This window comes from Podarcis erhardii (assembly GCF_964252035.2).
Source record: "Podarcis erhardii genome assembly, chromosome: 10".
NCBI classification, from domain to species: Eukaryota; Metazoa; Chordata; class Lepidosauria; order Squamata; family Lacertidae; genus Podarcis; species Podarcis erhardii.
This window is the reverse complement of record NC_138500.1, coordinates 45,604,994-45,627,554: the sequence shown is the minus strand read 5'-3', so window position 1 is coordinate 45,627,554 and position 22,561 is coordinate 45,604,994. Positions and strand designations below refer to the sequence as shown.

The window sequence follows — 22,561 nt, the reverse complement described above, 5'->3', positions numbered from 1 at the left end:
GTCACCTTTTTTCCTAAACCCAAGCAGCCCAAATTGCTGTAACTTTGCTGTAACTGGCTGGGAAGCAGTGTGGGTCTCACTGTACTCCCTACTAAGCATCTCGGTTGAAGAGTGAGATTATGTTTGCTCAAGGAAAGTTGTTTGCCAGGTGTTGACTTTGCCTATCTCTCTCTCCCCCCACCCCACTTTTTAATACTGTAAGCAATTAGCATGGCAGTTTGGGGGCTGTGCATATATCCTCACCTATTGTGCTGAAATAAGTTTATTGTTTATTTTCCATTGTGACTTGGCAGCTGCACCCTTTATCCTGTGCCAGGAGAAAGTGCTATACACAAATATTTGATTAGGGTTCAGTAAATGAAAGCATGTAATAGACCGATGACTATCTGAGGATCACTAGTTTGCACCCTGGGGGGTCATCCATTTTGGAATAATTACTTGCTGGCGGAGGACTTACTGTTACGAGACTGTTCTGCTTTAGAGCATCTGTTAGGCTTTGCTTTGTCCTCGTAGTTTGATCTCTCCTCTTTGGAGTGGCAACCAAATCCAGATTGAAACCGGAACCCCATGCTGAAAAGATCATGCTGTGCAAGACAATCTGTCTTTGAATGCATTTCATTTATGTAACAGAATTAAGGAAGCGAGTGGAGTCTTACAGGGGTGGGGCAGGCTAAAAGAAGAGGGCCAGTGAGCTGCAATCAACAGAGATATGCAAAGCTGCATGAGGATGTTGATGACTCAGAAAGGCACTCTGGCCCAGAATTCTAGGAGTGCAAGACTGCCCATGAGGTTCCTCTCAGAGAAGTTTCCCCGTTGACAGGAAACAGCCGCATTGTCTGAATGGTCCAGGTGTTCATGGAACTGTTGCTTTCAGGGAAGTGAATGGATAAACCTTTACAGGTGTGGGTGCTTCACCTGCGCATCAGAGCACCCACACTCCCAAGAAATTACGTGCTAATGTTGTTGTTGTTGTTTAGTGGTTTAGTCGTGTCCGACTCTTCGTGACCCCATGGACCAGAGCACGCCAGGCACTCCTGTCTTCCTGTGCCTCCCGCAGTTTGGTCAAACATGCTGGTAGCTTCGAGAACACTATCTTACATTCCAGGTTCCTATGCAATATTTTTCTTTACAGCATTGGACTTTCCTTTCGCTTCCAGGCATATCAGCAACTGAATGACCTTTTGGCTTTGGCCCAGCCGCTTCATCAGCTCTGAATCTACTTGCACTTGTCCTCCGCTCTTCCTCAATAGCATGTTGGACGCCTTCCGACCTGAGGGGCTCATCTTCCAGCGTCATACCTTTTATATGCCTGTTGTCTTTGTCCATGGAGTTTTCTTGGCAGGGATACTGGAGTAGCTTGCCGGTTCCTCCTCCAGGTGGATCACGTTTGGTCAAAACTCTCCACTATGACCTGTCCATCTTGGGTGCCCTGCTCGGCATAGTTCATAGCTTCTCTGAGTTATTCAAGCCCCTTCGCCATGGCAAGGCAGTGATCCATGAAGGGGATGTGCTAATGTAGATATCTGCAAATGTAGTATATGTTGTATAAACCGATTGGTGATGCCGTCTAAATATTACCCCATGGGAGCTCCAACTCACCTGCTTCATTGCATTTATGGGAAAGAGACAAAATACACAGTGTTTTTGGGGGGATTGGCATTGCCCCTCGAAGGCTAGTGGGCTCAGTCTGCTGGAAGCTTGCAAAACGTTCTGTCTGGAAGCGCCCTAAGTGTTCACAGGAACACAAGTCAGATTCCGTTGTTGTGTTCTTTTCCAAAGCACTTTTTTACAACCTAGGGATACAAATCAATAAGGTGTCCTACCCTAGGGAAACCCATTAACCATCACTATTGGCTGGGCATGAGGAGCTGGCCTCACTGTGGGTTTGTGTTGCCACCTTTGGTTCACTCAAGCTGGCTGATAGTCTTTTTTTAATCCCCAAGTTGTTTGAGGTGGATGCTTAGACACATAAATCAACTCAGATGGCATAATCCAAGATTTGAAATAATAATTGTTGTCCATGTATCCTGTATCTCACAGTTTTTTCCACTTGCATAGTTAACTATTATTGGCTTAATTTAAAGGAAAGATGTTTGAATATATTTTTGAAAAATAAAATATTTTTGTATATCCCAACACCTATGCACTTATTGAAAATGTTACGCAGTCTGAAGTTGTTGTGTAATGTTTCTCTTAGTCATTTTCAAACGTGGAAAACTCTAGAATTTCTATTTCCAGTTAATATTTACCATGCACCATGGTGGTAATTTGTAGAACTTATTGTAGTTCCTCTTCTTTTTATTGTTTGACTTTTATTTACAGGGTGGAATCCCACTAATTGGATGGTCCTGCGGGTTGAAGCACTGGAGATAATGTTTACCAATTTCCACTGCAGGCCTCACCCCTTTAAAAATCTACTCTGGATGTCTTGTTTTTTCTGCCCTGCTTTCCTCGCTTCCTTCCCCCTGTAATTCTACCTTTCCTATTGCAGACCGGACGACGTACTGTTACGACGCACACACGACGAGTCGGTTCTTTTGCACTGCTTCCTTTGGCCGGTGGTGACGTTCCTGGTTGGGGTCCTCATTGTGGTCCTCACCATATGTGCAAAGAGCTTGGCTGTCAAAGCAGAAGCGATAAAGAAAAGGAAGCACTCCTAAGTGGTTCACTTTCCTTGGATGAAAGCAGAGGGGATTTTGTAGGAGGAGTGTCAGCAGTGCCAAATGCAATTGACAGGCACTCCTGTGGCGCTTCCCAGCGATGCCCGTTCCCAGTGTATTGCCAGCTGTTGGTCTTGCTGATGCCTGAAGATTACTCTTAGGTTGACCACGCTGTGAATTGTTAGCTAGCTGCTTCTGCCACTAAAGAAAGCAAAATGTGTCTATTCCAAAAAAAATGATCCTAAGCTGCACCAAACTGGCTGTACTGCATTTTATGAAATCTGAACGATGGCTCTTCACTCCAGGTCTTTTGATGGACTGAAGGACAGTTTCTTGGGGGGAGGATCCCCCAAAGTGTGGTTGACTTCATCTTAGCAAAATGATCTTTCTTACCATTATTATTTAGTATTGAATATTTATTATTTCCTTTCTCATAGACTGTATTTCTGAAATATTAAAAAGTGGTTGGTTTTTATTAGTCTGTGTTTTTATTTTGTGAATGGGTTTACCTTCCAAGTCAAAGACAAAAAAAAAAAAAAGTGTCACAATGACCTAATTGTCCTTAATGGTGCCATTTTGGAATTAGAAATTTGAACACATGTATGTGCCAAAATTATCTACTGACTGACAACATAATTTCAGGGATAATCTCATCCTACTCGCCCTTCTCATATGCTGCTCTGTACATTGGAGACTCTGCTTATTGCCTCTGTGGGCAGCTCCCCTCTCCCAAGGAGTGGGAACACTGGATTGAGTTCATAGCATTAGCTGTCTTGTAGATAAAAACCTATCAACCCAGTGGCGTTCCCTTTTTTGTTGTTGTTGTTGTTGCAACAGGAATAGCACTTTTCTGCAGACCAAAGTCAAATACAATGAATTCATTATGAGCACACTTTGCTGAAACTAATTTAATTCCTGTCTGATTATTGTGGCATTTTTAAGCTCTAGAGACAATAAATCCAGGAGGTGTTCTCCAAGTCCAGATCCCACTGAGATCAGTGGAAGCTAAGCATATTATTAAGCACCTAAATCCTTTTGCTCGATCAATTGCTTACCCGCCCTGCTCCCATATTCAAGTTGGCACCCTTGCATGCATTTAAAGTTTGGAGCTCTTGAAAGGTAGAATAAGGCTTATATAAGGAGTGAACAGATTTCAGTCTTGTGGAATCTACTTTGTTTTTCCACTAGAACCTTGAGATTCACCAAAGGAGCTAGGTATAAAAACCATGCCCTTAGATTGAAAGGCTTCTGAACCCAGCCATTTGGTTTCAGTTTCAGAGCTGAACCGAGCGCACTGTCTTCCTGCACAAATATCAGTTGGCTATTCTGCCCTCCACCCCCAAAGATTTGTTTTTGCCATTTCAGTAGTATGATTTATTTTCTTTTATTTATAGTTTCTATATATTGCTTTTCATGCAAGCCTCATAAAGCAGTTTGCATAAGATTACTGCAACAATAGGCATTGTGGGATGGGATGGGGGAGAGAGTTATAACAGCATAGAAAATACAATTGTAATTGTGTACATAATCCCATTTTCTCTGCGTCCAGTAGGCTCCCAACATTGAAGCGGGATACACACAATGTTAGCCACAATCCATGTTGTTCCGTAGGAAATACTTCTTTGATCTGAGAAAAAGAAAGACCTAGCTGCATTTCAAGCAGTAATGTGTACACAGCTTGCTTCTCTCTTGGCAAGATGATTCTGTAGAAGCCCCCATGGTGACAGCTGGAGGGCAGAAGGACCACCGCTGGCAGCTGGAGTGAAAAGCCAGAACTGGGACTCAAAATCCTCACCAATCTATTTTTGAGTCACCTAGAGATCAATCAGTAGATCCCAAGCTACCTTCTTCCCATTATGGTAACTCCAAACATTGGAACAGGAGGGTGTGTGTCAACTTACAACATCCTGAATTATGTTATGACTCAAGCTGTGAACTTACCTGTTTTCATCTTCTCAACTGTGACGGCTAGACACTTGCCATTTCACATTGGTTCTGTTAATTTCCAGCTCTAAGGCCCGATGAGGAGTCTTGTGCTTGCACATAGCTGTGTAATGGGCTGAAATGGAGACCTGATACTGGAGGTTGAGAAATCTGTGCAGTTAAGCAAAATCCTCCATATTATTCTTGGAGTGGATAGTATATTTATTTCATAAAATCTATGCGCTACTTGATGGTAAAACAAAAACGCCTCAAAGTGGTTTACAAAGAGAATAAAACAATAAAATTATCAGTAAAAACAGCTATTTAAAACATTTCAAACCCTCAATAAGATCAGCAATAAACTACAAGCAGATTGAAACATACATCAACATTATACATGTCTGGGTAGGATTGTCTAAATGCTTTTAACCAAGAGAGTACAGTGAAGGCGTTTGCCTGATGTCAGTGCAGTATGCAATTAAAATGAAACACTCCTTTCTCCCACCTGGAACCAAGAAAATATACTACGCACAGGGAGTGTCTCACTGGAGTGTGTGGAAGTGCAACATGTCATTGATAAAAGGTGCGATTTTTATTTAACACACCTAACCAAAACCAGCATCCCTTGTAAACCACTGTGTGAAGCTGTATCGATCAGCCAAGTACATCTTTTTTTAGCCCGCTACACTAAGTCGCTCTTGAGCCCTCTGTTCCATATGCTGCTGTTCTGTTACCTTGGTAACCAAGGAAAACATTCCAGGGCTTTGCATTGTTAGGTTTGGCAGAACACAGAAAATTGCCACCTTCTGACCATTTTGCCATTTGACTGAAATTATGGCAAACCTTTTTCTTGCGTCCTTTGAGCGTAACTCAGTGCGGATGAACACTTTTGAATAAAAGCCCTTTGTTTTGTTCTCTTTTCCTTTTTTTGGTGGGATTTGGTTATAAATTCATTGAGAGTTTTCCTTCAGCAGTTTGAGTTTCTTCAAAGACTTATTGACCGAAATGCCCCTGTTAGGCCCACTGTGACATGATCGCCCAGTTGACTCTCCGCAAAGGTAAGGGGCAAAGCGAGTTTGGACAGTTTTGTCCTCTCTTATATAGACTCTTTTGACCTCAGAATCTGATAGGCCCATGCAGCTTGCGTGAGCTCAGTGGAAGTAAATCAATTCTAAGAAGGTAAATCATCTCCTTGCCTTTCAGCTTGGAGTGAATGATTGGCAGGAGGAAACCGTGGTGAACTAAGAGGCCTGGCTGAGCAGCAGCAAGCCATTAACATGCCAGACACCAGGAATTTATCTTTAGTGCAGATGCCACAAATCGTACCCCTTCTCCAGTGCCCAAGATGTTTTCACAAATTATGAATCTGGCATTGGGCTGACTGGGGTGTGCATTTGTCTGCATCATCTTCCTTCTCCATATAGCTTAACAGGGTTTTTCCTAGCACATTCTGTGTTGATCCAAAGGTAAGACTCTAGAGGTTGTTGGGAGAAGTGTATATTATTGGTACTTCTCAGCAACTTACTTATTTAGCGTAACATTTGAGGTAAGCATGTGTTGCATCCTTTGGAATAAGGTTTTCTCTGCTTTGCCCCCTTTTATGTTGTTATTGTTTAGTCGTTTAGTCGTGTCTGACTCTTCATGACCCCATGGACCAGAGCACGCCAGGCAGTTTTGTCTTCCACTGCCTCCCGCATTTTGGTCAAACTCATGCTGGTAGCTTCATGAACACTATCCAACCATCTTGTTCTCTGTCGTCCCCTTCTCCTTGTGCACTCCATCTTTGCCAACATCATGGTCTTTTCCAGGGAGTCTTCTCATGAGGTGGCCAAAGTATTGGAGCCTCAGCTTCACGATCGCACCATAATTCAAAAGCATCAATTCTTCAGCAATCAGCCTTCTTTATGGTCCAGCTCTCACTTCCATACATCACTACTGGTGCCCCCTTATATAGCTGCACCCGAATCAGGAGAATGGGACAATATGACAAGGAGAACATGCCCCCCCTTGCTTTGTTTTTGGCTGAACTTTATGGAAGCTTTAAGGAGGAAAAGCGTGAAATTTGCCACTGCATGTGAGAAATGTCAACATCTCTCAGTGCTACTAAGGGTTTGTTCATTGCCCACTGAGTCAATTCTTCCAGCACAGCTACTTGATCCATTAAGCAATGTGTGGATAACCTTCAGCCTTCCAGATGTTGTGAGATGTTGACTCCCATCATCTCTGGTCATCAATTGGTCATTCTGCCTGGTGCTGATGGGAGTTGGAGTCCCATCACATCTGGAGGGTTACAACGTTACCATTTCTTGTTAAACCTGCATTTTTTATTCCTCAGTTCTGTGGAGGTCTCATTTATTTACATTTGGTTTCATCTATCTTGAAGGATCCTTTTGGTTGCACATTTTTCAAACATATCCTGCTGGGTGTATGTATCTTTTAAGACAGCCAACTGTCCTGATTTTTCTGTTTTATTCAATATTTATATTGCCATTACTTTGAAAAATTCTGCTTCAGCAAACTCTCCGATGCTCAGCTTTATAAAAGGATGCTAATTCTCTTTCATGTGTTCCAATTAGGTTTCTTTTTCTCATGATATCTCAATCTGGTTAGCTTTTTATTGCTCAGATCTCTAAATTTGACATAGGAAATAATTTCAACATGACTATACACCTTTTCTGAAATTCAACTTTGTATGTGTTGCTTTTAGCTACAAGACAAGTGTGAGCCACTGGTTCAGACAGTGGTTTTACTATGCCTTAAAAATGAAATACACATTTTAGTGTGTATATTCAGTCTGAATTTAATAAACATATCATGTTTGGTTGAGGCACCATTGTTTGAGGACCTACAACTATCTTTCCATAATTATTTCATCTTAAGAAAAGAGCCATACAGGAGAGACTCAATTCTCATGTGCAAAGTAAGGTTGTATCCAGAATATGAGGTTGTAGTCCACTTATTCCAGAATAGTTCTGTTCAAGTAATATTAAAGTCAATGAGACCTGGGCATGACTTGCTTGACCATTTTGAAAGGAGTTGGGTCTGCAGAAAGCATATCCACACACAGTTTAGTGTCATTACATATCTGAGTTAGTAAGTGGCCCAAGGCCTAGGTGTACCTGGGTAGATTCAGAGGTTTCCTGTTACTGTTCTTGTTTACACAAGACAATAAAGTTCTTGTCTAGCATTTGCCTGAACATGTGATTATTTAAACAGTGAATGGGAGCATGGGCACAGACATAAGTCCTGCCTAGTGCATATTGCCCTGACCTTCCTCATGATGTGTGGAGAAGGTCTAAAGAGGGTGCTTACTCATGTTTGCTTGACTACAAGTAGAACCCTCCACATAATTGGGGACCCTGATAAAGTATGGCCCTTGATCATGCAGAAGTTTCCATACATATTGAAGGAAAAGTTCCCTTCAGACCTTCCCATTCAACACAATAAATGTGGGGATCTGTTGGGTAAGGCTGTTGAATGTTGGGGGCAGGACCTCTGTGAACAGCCCAACACCTCCTTTGCTTGAGGAAGTTTCCTGTTAAGGTGTAATACTGACCTCTTCTATGATATCTTGGTTATACCACTGCTTTGTTCCAGGTGTGCTGCATGGGGAAGAAGAGGTATCCTAACAACCACCAGAGCGATCAAAACTGAAAAATGAGAGGTTTACACAAGCGCCACAGATGGATGCTAGATCTTTTCACAATTTGGTCAGTTGAACCAAGAAAGGTGGGTAGGGCTGGGTACCTGGGCAGAGTTCATAAAAATCCACCAATTCATGGGCCACATTTTCCAAGCTATCGTTTTATCTTTAAAAGCAATGCTTCCCACAATATATGTTACATGAACAGATTTTTTAAAATGCAAATTGAAAGGAAATGGGTGTGATTCGCATCACTTCTGAAAGTAACCTGCAATTTACTGACCAGTTTGATTGGGGAAACAGATTCCTTGATCTACTCCTCCCTACTTGCATATCTGCCTCCCTGAACTCAACCTCATAGAAACATTTTCATGGATTGTGAGCATCTGAATCCTGAAAAATGGGAGAGAAATTACTTTTCCAGTATAAGAACAAGTATTCATTTGTGTGCTTCTATTCTGAAAGAGTAGACTATTCATGTATATTTAGGCAACATCTACTGGTTGGTCTGAAGCAACTATTCAGCATTTGTTTGTATTGAGAATAATGGCATTTTTTTCACTCTCCACTTCTTTTTATTCTAGTGTATATGCTTGTCTTTAGTCCAATCATCTCCCAAGGAGTGCATATTTTAACCTAAAATGTTAAGAATACGAAAGATTTCTTTGATGGAACAAAAAAGCTGTTTGCTTATAACTTACAAATGAGATAAGATAATACAAGAAAGAAAAAGAAAGAGATCATGCTGTTTTAATGGCAAGTTCCAACAGCAAAATAAAATGGTTGGAGGTTCGTGAAAGCTCCCCTTGAGCAATATTTATAGGGATCAAACGAACATCAAGAAGTACGTCTGTCTCAGCAAGGGATATATTATTCTTCCAAATATCACAAAGTGTAATGGATACATTTGGAAAGATGAAGCATTCATGACTGAAGGAATAACGTAAGATGCTGGGTATGTGTTTTATAGCAGAGGATATATCCTTATAATGAATGTCATCGCCCCCCATAGTGTCCTTTGTATTAGAAGCTGTCATATGTGCATTTCTTTTCTTGCATAGAACTTTTTGCAGTTCAATGTACTGACCCATAAAGCTCTTTGTCCACCTTGTGGTTTCAATGACATCTTTTCAGCACCAGGTAAAGACTTCATTTTTCCTGTAGGCTCTTGATGGACTGAGGTGATGTTGCTGGAATTAGTGTTCTGCCAAAGCTTCCTGTGGCTGTTTTGTGTGTGTGCATTTATAATTTTATATGAATGGTAGGTGTTTTGTATGTTTTTTTAAGGGTATAGTCAGGACTTTTTTCCAACCAGAACTCACCGGAACTCACTTCCAGCACTTCTCAGGTGGGCACCATTGCCATTCTAAGAAAACGAGGGAGCTGTTCATGGCGAGTTCCAGCACCTGTTTTTCTAGGAAAATAGCACTGGGTAACAGACTTCTAACAAGTCTAAATAACTACTACTACCACTACTACTACAAATCTTATGACAAACCCAGATACTAGATCACAAGGAAATTTTTCATCTCTAGTGCTGTTTTTCTAAGGAATCAGCAGACAAGAGAACAGGTGAGTCAAGGGAATCAGGTCCTTAGACCCTGAAGGATGATTTGGGCCTCCAGTTAAACAGACATTCAGGTTAAGAACCAGTTTAGGTCCTGGATGATTTTCTAGGATTAGCCTAGGATGGGCATATATCCTACTTTACAGTGGGGCAATCCTCTGTTTGAAGGTGTGTCTCATTCAAGTTCAGATTAAAGATAAACAAGGGAGATCAAAGAGGCCTTAAAGTTGCCCATCAACAGATAGCCCTTAGACAGAGGGCTATGTGAGCACACTTCGTGGTCATTGTCTTCTGAGGTAAAAATATAGAAATGTATTTCTAAATATGCATTTATACATATAAATTAGCACTTGCAAATCTGTGCCCTCTTTTGATATTCTCTTTAGGCACTGTGGAGCGGCCATTCTTCGTCCCTCCTTCCAAATGCCAACACGATGGCTGTTTTAAGAATGAGCTTGCACTTCATGTTACTAGATCCATAGCCCTGACCTCCAGGAATATTTAAAACTCAAGTTTCCTTACTGGCCTTCACACTGTGTCAGGTTGTTCAGCAGGGACACCATGATGGTGAAAGCAGGAATTGGTGTATAAATGGTGACAGCAAGGCTTGTTTAAAGTGTTGAAGTTAGTGGAGGAGGGGAGTGCCATTTGGGCCCTGTTTAGGCTGACATGCCGAAGCCATTATTTATTGTGGGGTGTCATGAACTGGCAGGACAACAGGGAGGAGGAAGAGGATCCGAGTGAGGGGTGTAGCTGGGACTAGGACACACTGGGGCAAGCTAAGGATGGAGAACAAGAGGCGTAGAAAATATGGGGCGATGAAGGATAGTGAAGGGATGGGGGTCACTGCACAGGAACCAGAGCAGCAGGACCCATCACCAGAGCCAGAGGAGCCCCTGTTTTCCTGAACACGACAGACTCTGAGGCATGAGGAACACTCTAGGAGGCAGAGGCAGGCAAAGGGCCCAGATCCCAGCTTCCTAGCTGACCAGGTAGGGCTTGCTAGCTCTGAGAGGAGGTGTGTGATTCCTCAGCTGAAGTAGGCTGAGGTCAGGTGAGGGTTACATGGCTCATCAAGCCCAGATGCTGCAATCAGCATGCAAAGTACAAAAGGGAAGCAGAGCTGAAGTGCTGTGTTTGTTTGACTATTTGTGCTGATGAACCTTGGCTTGGCTGCCCCTCGACCACTATGGGACTGTGCTTTGGGTTTGACTCTGGGCTGTATTCTGAGTGCTGGACTTTGGACTTGGCTCCTTGGATCGACCCTAGACTGTGTTTATTGACCTTTGGAGTTTGTTTGTGTGGATTGACCTGCAGACCTTGAACTTTGGATTGGTGTGCTGACTTGCTGCCAGGTAGGCCAGGGGTTCAGGACATGAAGACATGGCAAAAGCAACAGTTCCCTATTAAGGTGCTTTACAAATAGGGTTCATATCTTGATAAAAGAGCTGTGGGTCCCAGCACAAAATGGCTGCCAATGGCAACAAAAATAGAAAAAAGAAAAAATGTGATGGTACTTCAGACCAGCGACTACCATCACAAAGAAACCACAGCTATCTTCCAATGTGCTGTAAATGTCTGTATTGAGTGCATGTTGATTGTCACTTAAAAAAAAAAGAATTGCAGTGATGCAGCGACAATTTTTAAAACATTGTTTAACTCATTTCTGTATCTGAAAAGACAGAACCTCTTGCGTTAAAGTGTGATTAGAACTGTAAGCATAATTGAAAAATAGTGTGTAGCACTGATTTATAAAAACAGCATTATAACATTTACACACCTATCTTCGCACAGCAGTTCAGAACATTGTTAGGCACTTAGTCTGCAAACTAATGCACATTTATCTAGGAGTCGGAACCATTGATCACAGTGGCACTTACGTCTGAGTAAGCAGCATGAAATGACACTATCAGCCTGTTCCACTGTGGCATGGCTATCAATGAGCAGCCAGGAATGACTTCGGTGGCAGATTCCTAAATGCTATCAATTTGTTCAATTTAATATTATTTTCCTATATACTTGGAATAATTTCCCCTTCATCTGTTTCTTTGTACCTATCTCTTTTGCCTTTTGTTTTGGCAGAGTTTACTCTAATTTGTGTTGAGTTTCATAATATTAAAGTTAGCTATTTTGGGCATATCTTGTCAAGTTTCAAATAAGCAAAAGAGATAAATTGATGAGGTGAAATTAGGAGCACAATGGAATTAAACAGAGTTTAGGGACACAAGAAGCTGCCTTTTACTAGGTCAGACTATTTATTTACCTCAGTACTGTACTTTAACTGGCAATAACTGTCTTCAGTCCCAAAGATTCCCTGCCCCCCATGCCAAATGCTTTAAAGCAGGGGTGATGAACCTGTGACTCTTGCACTTTCATTGGATTCTGGCTCTCATCATTGCTGCCCATTGGCTCTTCTGCCTGGGGCTGATGGGAGTTGGAGCAACAACATCTGGGCGGCCATTTTCTTCAAAGTTGTGCATGGCAACCATGGTGGACACCTCATGTTTGCATTTATGTAATTTCTTTTCCTCACCAGCTTCCTGAAGTGGTTCCAGAACGCTATAAAAATGTAATCAGGCATCAAGTCTTGAAAAAAGAACAAAGTCAGCTGCCAGCCCCGTAGAAACAGCACTGAATAACATGCTCAGACAATAATAGGAAATGTGGTTTTTATTAGGTCAATGTTTTATGAGATTAAGAAAGAAAACCCACTGTTTTCCTGTGCTCCATGAAAGTTAATAGTGTCCGCACAGGAAAACAAATTAGCAGGGAAGTAGAAAATCAAGTTATGTTTTATCGAGGGAGCTGAGCATGAAATGCACAGATTTGCATGGTAATATATCCCAAAACTATAAATGGAATGGATTTAGTGAAAATATTTTGAAAGCTATGTCGGTTTAGGAAAATGAATACAGGCAAAATTAAGCAAAGTACTGTTTGGAAGTTAATTAAAAGTTAAAAACAAGTATAAATTGTAGAAAATATAATACTGGTACCAAAGAGCCATCAACAACAAAGGAATAATACGGGACAATGCAGCAACCTGAACACAGCTTGATGGGGAGTGCTGCAGCTGCTTGGCTGAGAGAAGGGAAAACAAGCTAAACAGTAAATGTAACTGATGTTCAAAGCCATATTAGACTGCAGAATGTTAGGCAATGCCAGCATAATGGACTATGCACTGGGCCCAAGAGAGGGGTTAGCAGTCCAGCCCAGAAACAGAGTACTGCTGAACACCTTGGGTGGGTGGCTTCCAGTTTTTCTGCCCTACAAACAAGGTTGTTGGAGGGACTCTTCCCCTCCCCTCCAATACAATATCCTTTTGTAGGCATGGACTTGATTCAGGTGACCTTTTCTGTTTGTGAATGTGGATGAGCTGTAACACAACTGTCATCGTGAGGCGTGTCTGAGAGCTGCAGGAGCAGAGTAAGGGGGACATCTGAAATTATTTCAGGTTTTACTATTATTATAGAATCATAGACTTGCAGAACTGAAAGAGACCCTGAGAGTCATCTAGTCCAGCCCCCTGCAATGCAGGAATTTCAACACACCATCACTCATCCAATTTGAAACCATATCTGACTCATTTTAGCTTTGCAAATGTGCTAGCAGTTTTATTGCTGCAGCACTAGGATGCCTTACATTTCAAAAATCTTATTTATAGTGTTATATTGATGGGGGCATGATGTAATTTTCCACTGCTTTGTTATGGCTGTGACGTGCTTTGAGCGCAACTTTGTTGTTGGAAAACCAATAACCTAACCAAACAAAATTTAGCGCCCGTTTTTGAAATGGTAGCTTTCAGACCTGAAGGAGAGTACCACATAACTTTTAAAAGCACCTGGTGCAATCCAGGAAAAGGTTTAGCACCAAATCAATGGGATTTAAATCACAGCTTAATGCACTTATCAGATGGATGCCAGAGAGATTTAATCATGCCTTACTGTCTCTTACTGAGGCCATTACAACTGACTTGTAACTTGGTTATTGGTAATTCTCTCCACAGATTCATAAGATGTTACAGGGATGTTACTTCTACCCAACTTGCTTTTTCTTCTTGTGGTTGGTTGACTCTGTCACAGAAGTGGAAACTGAGTGTCTGATTCAATTTGGCTCAAGGTTTCAGAGCAAATTAAATAAAGCTGAAGCAAACTAAGCAAACCTGAGGTTTGCCCAAATTGTTAGTTAAGCTGGTGTTGTTAAGACCATTTATGTGACAGAAAAGGTCTCCTGTTGCATAAATAAAATATAATTCTGGTTAATGGTTTTGGAAAAATCATGGTGTTCCTTTTCCTTGGCTACATCCAGGGCCCCTCAATATGTCCCTTTAATTGTGCATTTATGATGACTTGTGCTGCTTTCAATACTGTTTGTGCCTGCAAAAGTTTTGGGGTGGCTATGCTATTTCTTTCCAATCAGTGTATGCATGTAGCTTGCTGCTGAAATCTTGCAACTTTATAGCATGGCTGTTCAGGTTTAATGTTGCTCTACAGCATGGGTAGGCAAACTAAGGCCTTGAGGCCGGATCTAGCCCAATTGCCTTCTAAATCCGTCCCGCGGACGGTCCAGGAATCAGCATGTTTTTACATGAGTAGAATGTGTTCTTTTACAGTGGTACCTCGGGTTACATATGCTTCAGGTTACATACGCTTCAGGTTACAGACTCCGCTAACCCAGAAATAGTACCTCAGGTTAAGAACTTTGCTTCAGGATGAGAACAGAAATTTTGCTCCGGCGGCACGGCGGCAGTGGGAGGCCCCATTAGCTAAAGTGGTGCTTCAGGTTAAGAACAGTTTCAGGTTAAGAACGGACCTCCGGAACAAATTAAGTACTTAACCCAAGGTACCACTGTATTTATAATGCATCTCTGGGTTATTTGTGGGACATAGGAATTGGTTCATTCCCCCCCTAAAATATAGTCTGGCCCCCCACAAGGTCTGAGGGACAGTGGACCGACCCCCTGCTGAAAAAGTTTGCTGACCCCTGCTCTACAGTACAAGAGTGCCCATCAAGATGGCAACAGTGTGATAACATCTAGCATCACAGAACAACTCATAGAATGGAATGATGAGGGGGCAGTCCAGTAGAAATCCACCACGAATGCACTCTTTTTGCAACACCCCCCCCCCCGCAAAAAAAATCACTGGTCTGGAGGATCCGCATTAAATGCATCCGTTCCTTCAGTAATAGCACCACCATATCCTCATGGTGACATACAGGGGCGCCGACTTATAAAAAATATTGGGGGGGCCCATACCGGGGTCCTGCCCCGGGAAGTTTTCTAAATTTTAGATGAAAATTAGTGAGTTTTAAAGTTTTTTAAAAGTATTTTAGAGTCATATGATCAACATTAGAACCCCGAAAACTCGACTCTCTATAACTCCACACTCCGGGAAACTCGACAAGCCTGAAACACTTTTTGGCTTTGAAAAAAGAAACAAAACATAAACACGCACGGTATTTTCGTAAAAAGCTAATTTAATTTACAGTAACAATTATGCTTATAGACTATTACAGAGCAGTGAATATATAGCTCTGAAAAGACTGAAATGATATTTACCGTATTTTTCGCTCTATAACACGCACCCGACCATAACACGCACGTAGTTTTTAAAGGAGGAAAACAAGAAAAAAAATATATTCTGAACGAAACAGTGGATATATGATTTTTGTGGTTCATGCTGTGGCCACAGACATGTGATCTGACAGTGAGTTTGGAGTAGCCCAATGCAAAAATCCTGAGGATCCATGTGGATCCATGCTTTGTAACCACGTTTTTGCACCACTGCGGCCCCAGGCAAGAGTGGGTGTGTGATTTTTTTGGTGCAAGATGTAGCCATGGACATGCTATGTGATCTGATGGTGAATTTGGGGTGACCCAATGCAAAAATTCTGAGCATCCATGTGGATCCGTGCTTTGTAACCACGTTTTTGCACCACTGTGACTCTAGGCAACAGTGGGTGCGTGATTTTTTTGGTGCAAGATGTAGCCATGGACATGCTATGTGATCTGATGGTGAATTTGGGGTGACCCAATGCAAAAATCCTGAGGATCCATGTGGATCCGTGCTTTGTAACCATGTTTTTGCACCACTGTGACCCTAGGCAACAGTGGGTGCGTGATTTTTTTGGTGCAGGCTGTAGCCATGAACATGCTATGTGATCTGATGGTGAATTTGGGGTGACCCAATGCAAAAATCCTGAGGATCCATGTGGATCCGTGCTTTATAACCACGTTTTTGCACCATTGTGGCCCCAGGCCACAGTGGGTGCGTGATTTTTTTGGTGCAGGCTGTAGCCATGGACATGCTATGTTATCTGATGGTGAATTTGGGGTGACCCAGTGCAAAGATCCTGTGGATCCATGCTTTGTAACCACGTTTTTGCACCATTGCAGCCCCAGGCAACAGTGGGTGTGTGATTTTTTTGGTACAGACTGTAGCCATGGACATGTAATGTGATCTGATGGTGAATTTGGGGTGACCCAATGCAAAAATCCTGAGGATCCATGTGGATCCGTGCTTTGTCACCACGTTTTAAATGGGGAGGGAAGGAAAAACACAGAAGGGACAAGAAGCACAAGAGGGGTGTGCGGAGAGGCAGCTAGCTAAGAATGCAGGGGAGGAGTTTAACGGGGTGGGGGGGAGGAAAGGAAGGCAAAAGTCCCGGTCCCCCCAAGCCAGCCCTCTCTCTCTCTCTCCCACCTGCGAGTCCCTAGAGCATGGAGAGGAGGAGGTGGTGGGCTGGAGCCTGCACGCAGTGTGACTAGGAAAGAATTAGAAGGAAGGACTCGATCCTTTCCTTAACCCTCTGCTTGCCAGGAGGGCAGGGGATTCCCTGCTCTTTGTTGAGTTTGAGCAAACGCAGCAACAGAAGCGGGTGGGCAGTAAGACCCTGAGGCAGAATGCAGGAAAGCAGCAGCTTCCGCCTTCCCTCCGCCCGACCGCCCGATCTTATTTTTGCCTGATTTTTGCCCCTGCGCTCCGGCTCCAGGGACCACACATTCGCTCAATAACACGCACAGACATTTCCCCTTACTTTTTAGGGAAAAAAATCTGCGTGAGCGAAATTTACTGTAATAATTTTCTTAAATTATTGGGGGGGCGGAGCCCCCCCAAACGAATTTTTGAGGGGGCTCGGGCCCCCTCAGGCCCCATGGAGTCGGCGCCTATGGTGACATACACAGAATGGTAGGATGACCAATTCTAGGATCAGTCCCATAAAGTTAGGCTTGGCCTCAACACATGGGTGACATTAAGCCCCACACAGAAAGTTCCAAATAAGCAATTTACTCTGGGGTGTATGTGCCCACAATAGTATAGTAATATTCCCCTACTTTAGACGCCATCTTTCACACTGTCTGTTGTCCAAGACACTCAAATGAGTTGCATAATTTAATTACTGAGATAAGGAACACAGCAAAAGTAAATGAAGGATGATGTGTATAGAAGGAAGTATGCAGAAAAATATGTGATGTGCATTCTGTAAAAGCTACAAGCTTAATATGCTCACAGCTAAATGAGAACAAATGAGCTTGAAATGCAAAAACAATGTTTCCCCTTGAGATTCCTTCAACATTCTTGAAGTTTTTAAATGCACACTTACCGTTTTCCAGGTTGTAAGAGTGATGATTCCTAAGGAGCAAAGCTTTGAGTGAATTTTGTTTCTTCAGTCCTGCAATCAGGCATTGTTCACATACTTTCCTACTGAAGGGTTGTCCCTCTAAAATTGAACCCCAAAACATATTCACTACCAAAGGAAAGTCAATTTGTGGGATGTGGAGTTTTTGTGTGGGGAGAACAGAGATAGGCATCTCTCCTTCATGTCGTCCCTCTCAGTGAAATGTGAACATCGGGGAAACTGATGAAACATCTTTTTTTCTTTTTACATTTGGGACTCCATTACCTTTTGTCCCAATGCTCAATCCTTGTCTGCTATCAAAAGATCTCTTTAGATTTCAAAAAGTAAATGTGATAGAGCACCAGGACTTTTTTTTGCAGCCAGAACTCACCAGAACTCAGTTCTGACACCTCTCAGCTGGGCACCATTGCCATTATAAGAAAACAAGAGAAATGTTCATGGTGCTGGTACCTCTTTTTCTAGAGAAATAGCACTGTGGAGCACCTCATCACATACTGGAAGCCACTTCCATACCTGCAAAAACCTGCCTGAGATCTACCTAAGGTAAAGGGGCCCCTGACCATTAGGTCCAGTTGTGACCGACTCTGGGGTTGCGGCGCTAATCTCGCTTTATTGGCTGAGGGAGCCGGCATACAGCTTCCGGGTCATGTGGCCAGCATGACTAAGCCGCTTCTGGCAAAATAGAGCAGCGCACGGAAACGCCGTTTACCTTCTTGCCGGAGCGGTACCTATTTATCTACTTGCACTGTGACGTGCTTTCAAACTGCTAGGTTGGCAGGAGCAGGGACCGAGCAACGGGAGCTCACCCCGTCGCGGGGATTTGAACTGCCAACCTTCTGATCGGCAAGTCCTACGCTCTGTGGTTTAACCCACAGCGCCACCCACGTCCCTTGAATTCTACCTAGATTGCCCTTATTTTGTGGCCCAAGAATGTAGTTTGACTTGATTTTAGCATCCTTCTGATGCACTCCGTATGTTTGTCTGCAGAGCTCATAACAATATTGTTCTGCATCACTGGCTGCCCTTGTTCACAATGTTACAGCAACCCTAATCGCACCTACCTGGGAGTAAGCTCCACTGATTTCAAAAGCCAATTACTTTTGAGTAGTTATGATTAGGATTGCTCTATTGGTGGCCTAAAATACCTCCCCCCCCAATGTATTTTTCATATGTTGCTATTTTTAAAATATGTAATATGTAAGCCACCTTGGTAGGATTTATAAGTAAATGCAAGAGATAAATAAATATGGTCCATGTCTTCCTGGTTGCTCCCTACAACCTACTGTGTGGGAAGTTTCCATTTGGATGAGGCCATAGGGCCTTGGTGGATTGATGATGATGAATGTTCTGCCATTTTTATGAAAGGCTATTTTTAACTGGGGATAAGTCTAGGCAGCCCAGCTGTGATGCATCCCAGATTTTTTTTCATTTTTTTTCACGTTTTTTTCAGTTTAAATTGTCCCTTCTCCCTGAAGCTGCTCTGTGCCCTGCAAGGAAAACCTTAGCTTGGAGTGTGTATATTTGAGATATAAATTGCAGTGTGGGGTTGCAATATGCCCTCTTTTTCTGGGACAGGTCCTCTTTTCCATGGGTAGAGTCATCATAGCGACCCACAGTTAAAAGCAGAAGTCGGCAAATGTGTCCTCTTTTTTGTTCTTCAAAATATGGCAACCCTAGAACTCAGTACTGCTTCCCGACCCAGCTGCAAGCCCTTTGATTGAAACAACTATGGAGGTCTCATTCACAGATTTTATGGGTCAAGTTTGGTTCTGAGTTCCATACCTCCCTGGTAAGATTTCAAACGATAGTGTGGAAAACAGGAGGCCTATGATGGTGCTCAGGGCCAGCCCAAGACATTTTGGCACCAGAGGCGAACCACAAAATGGTACCCCCTTGGGAATCAAAGGCCATCATGGTGGCAGGTGGGGCCTGTTCTGGATCATGTCAGCTGGGTGCAGAGCCCAGTAGATTCTCAGAGGGCACCCCCACATTTTCCTTTCTGGGGTGGGAGGAGACCAGCAGCGCCTTCTACTTGCCAAGAGCCACTGTAGAAGTGTCATTGGGGTGGGGCTGCCAGAGTACAGTCATACCTCGGGATAAATGTGCTTCAAGTTAAGTATTTTTGGGTTGCATGTTACTTCTGGGTTTCGCTGTGTGTGCATGCGCAGACAGTCAAAATGATGTCATGCGCATGCGCGGAAGCGGCAAAACGCAACCCGCGCACGCACAGATGCGTGGACGTGGGTTGCGTTCACTTCAGGATGTGAACTGGGCTCTGGAACGGATCCCGTTTGCATCCCGAGGTACCACTGTAGTGGCAGAACTGGCCTCCAAGGAGTGGGCCACAGCCGTTGCTCTCACTGAGAGCCAGTATGGTATAGTGGTTAGAGCGGTGGACTCATAATCTGGTGAACTGGGTTTTTGTCTCCGCTCCTCCACATGCAGCTGCTGGGTGACCTTGGGCCAGTCACACTTCTCTGAAGTCTCTCAGCCTCACTCGCCTCACAGAGTGTTTGTTGTGGGGGAGGAAGGGAAAGGAGAATGTGAGCCGCTTTGAGACTTCTTCGGGTAGTGATAAAGCAGGATATCAAATCCAAACTCCTCTTCTTCTTCTTCTCACTGCAGCAGTGGCAGCAGCAGCAGCAGGCAATGCATTCCTTGGAGGCTGGATCTGCTGCCCCCGTGAAGCCTGCCGCCCAAGGTGGTTGCCTCACCTTGCCTCATGGGTGGGCCAGCCCTGCTAATGCTAAACTTACACATTATGCCTGGGAATCCAGTGTTCTGAAAAGACCAGGCCAAGTGGCAACTCCACTGCCATTGGCATAGGGACAGAGCTGCTGTTCTTCTCCATTAAACTGAAGAGAAATCCTTTTATATGCTCAGTCCGGATGGAAAGCTCTGTCCCTCCAGATGTTGCTGGACTCCACTTCTCAGCATCCCTGATCACTGGCTATCATAAGAGCCAATTCCTAGGGGCCGTGGCAACTTTGGCCCCTGCAATAAAATATTTGAGAGAGCTGTGCCCCTGCAAAGTTGCTGGGCATTGCCATTCAAATAGGGTGTGTGGACCTTGTCATTTGATTCATTATGTGGGGCAGGGCTTACCTTGGGCCCCCACAATATTTTATTCAATTTGGCACCCTTTCTGGCTTTGCTGGCAGGCGCTGATGGGAGATGGAATCTGACAACATCTGGAGGGCCACATATGTTCTGCCCATGGGCCATGGGATGCTTTTTGAAAGACCAACAATTCTAGTTCCTGGAATTTAGGACAGCATAATATACCAAGTAACCAGACAGCCTTTATTCAGAAATAGCCTCACTGTGTTCATTGGGCTTTAAAAGGTAAAGGGACCCCTGACCACTAGGTCCAGTCGTGACTGACTCTGGGGTTGCGGTGCTCATCTCGCTTTACTGGTCGAGGGAGACGGCGTACAGCTTCCGGGTCATGTGGCCAGCATGACTAAGCTGCTTCTGGTGAACCAGAGCAGCACATGGAAACGCCGTTTACCTTCCCACCGGAGCGGTACCTATTTATCTACTTGCACTTTGACATGCTTTCAAACTGCTAGGTTGGCAGGAGCAGGGACTGAGAAACGGGAGCTCACCCTGTTGTGGGGATTCGAACCGCCGACCTTCTGATTGGCAAGTCCTAGGCTCTGTGGTTTAACCCACAGCACCACCCACGTCCCTCAATGGGCTTTCCCCCTGGTAAATGTGCATGAGTTTTGTATGGGTTTTGTAGTCTAGAGCTGAAAGTCTATGCAAACTTGCTTGGGAGTGAAATATACTCCCAGGTTAAGCATGTTTAGGATGGGGCTATAAATGTACAGTATTCTTTTTGCTTGCTAAAAACAGAAAGGCAAACACGTTTAGAAGAAAGAAGTTAATGATCAGTTGCGACAGGGTTATTTATCTGTGACACACAAGTACAAGGAAATATAAAGGAAGGGCGTTTGATTAATTTTAAGTTCCCTGGAAATGCTTTTCTCCCCAATCAAACTTCCTGATGACCTTTTCTCTAAACAGCTTGACAAGAAAATCCATAATACAAAAAAGCAGTCAGGTAGAATACAAAGAACTTGCTTTAAATAAGCAATTGTTTTATTTATGAACTGTTCTTAAAAATGTGCATCACATGCTCAGAGAGTTTGGATTTGTTGATTCCAGTATAAAAATACACTTAAGATACATAACTTAAATCAACAATAACTGTATTATGTTTGGTTGGTAAATGGTTTGTTAGGAACACAGATGGATACAATAATGCAGCATATAAAATGTATTATATTCCCCCAGATACTTTTAAAGTCTTCAATGGTCAGAACAGAATTTATAGTCTACATATTTCAGAATAATTCCTGGACTGCTGTAAACAATTTCCCTCTATCAAATATGTGTTTGGCTGCTTGGCTTTTAGCAACACTATTTTATTTATTTGCTTTGCTTTCAAATAACCCATGGAAAATTAACCACTTCTACATGCAATTGGATCTGATTAATTTTTTATTTTATTTTTACAATATTTCTTAAATATAATGAGCTTGTCAAAATCACTATTCCACCCCCCAAGGACTTTAAAATAATCCAATGTGTTCTTTTATTGGTGTGTTCAACAGGCACCAGTTGCAAAGTTATGGTCTTCTGCTTCTGTAGATAGTCTTTGAACATCTGTTGATGGTGAGGTGACCTATAACAAATATTATTGAACCTTGATGGGATTACTCTAGAGTACATGGTTATTTTATACAATTGTGTTGCCAGACCCTCCAATTGTCCCTATTTTCTAGGGACAGTCCCGGATTTACAGAAGGCATCCCCATTTCTGATTTGATCCCAGAATGTCCCACTTTTCCTTAGGACATCCCTATTTTCATAGGAGAAATGTTGGATGGTATGGAGTTATGCAACCCCCAAGCCAAGGAGATAAGTAAAAAGGTAAAGGACCCCTGGACGGTTAAGTCCCGTCAAAGGCAACTATGGGGTTGCGACACTCATCTAGCTTTCAATAATTTGTCCATAGACAGCTTCCCGGTTCATGTGGCCAGCATGACTAACCACTTCTGGTGCAACAGAACACCGTGATGGAAACCAGAGCGCATGGAAACGCCCTTTACCTTCCTAGCA

General features: G+C 43.1%; 1 protein-coding gene and 2 long non-coding RNA genes across 9 annotated transcripts in view; 2 read left to right on the top strand and 1 right to left on the bottom strand.

The window, feature by feature from the left end:
- KCNMB4 (potassium calcium-activated channel subfamily M regulatory beta subunit 4) overlaps nt 1-3,135 on the top strand; it is a 29,143-nt gene extending 26,008 nt beyond the window's left edge. The window contains exon 3 of the mRNA XM_081878752.1: nt 2,492-3,135. Within this exon, the coding sequence (XP_081734878.1) occupies nt 2,492-2,660 (169 nt within the window). The 3' untranslated portion in view covers nt 2,661-3,135. The remainder of the gene's footprint in view (nt 1-2,491) is intronic.
- A 1,041-nt stretch (nt 3,136-4,176) lies between these two features.
- Nucleotides 4,177-5,299, bottom strand: LOC309350591. Its single transcript, XR_014160467.1, has 3 exons — nt 5,189-5,299; nt 4,602-4,754; nt 4,177-4,287 (listed from the first exon to the last, which is right to left on the bottom strand). It is a non-coding gene; the product is annotated as an uncharacterized lncRNA (long non-coding RNA).
- A 61-nt stretch (nt 5,300-5,360) lies between these two features.
- The window catches only part of LOC309351287, a 33,440-nt gene continuing 16,239 nt past the window's right edge, over nt 5,361-22,561 (top strand). For 4 of the 7 annotated variants that reach the window (XR_014160781.1, XR_014160785.1, XR_014160786.1 and 1 more), the window contains exons 1-5: nt 5,361-5,641; nt 5,787-6,049; nt 6,538-6,692; nt 8,181-8,312; nt 22,054-22,114. This is a non-coding gene — a long non-coding RNA (uncharacterized lncRNA). The remainder of the gene's footprint in view (nt 5,642-5,786; nt 6,050-6,537; nt 6,693-8,180; nt 8,313-22,053; nt 22,115-22,561) is intronic. The other 3 variants (XR_014160783.1, XR_014160782.1, XR_014160784.1) reach the window with 3 other exon arrangements.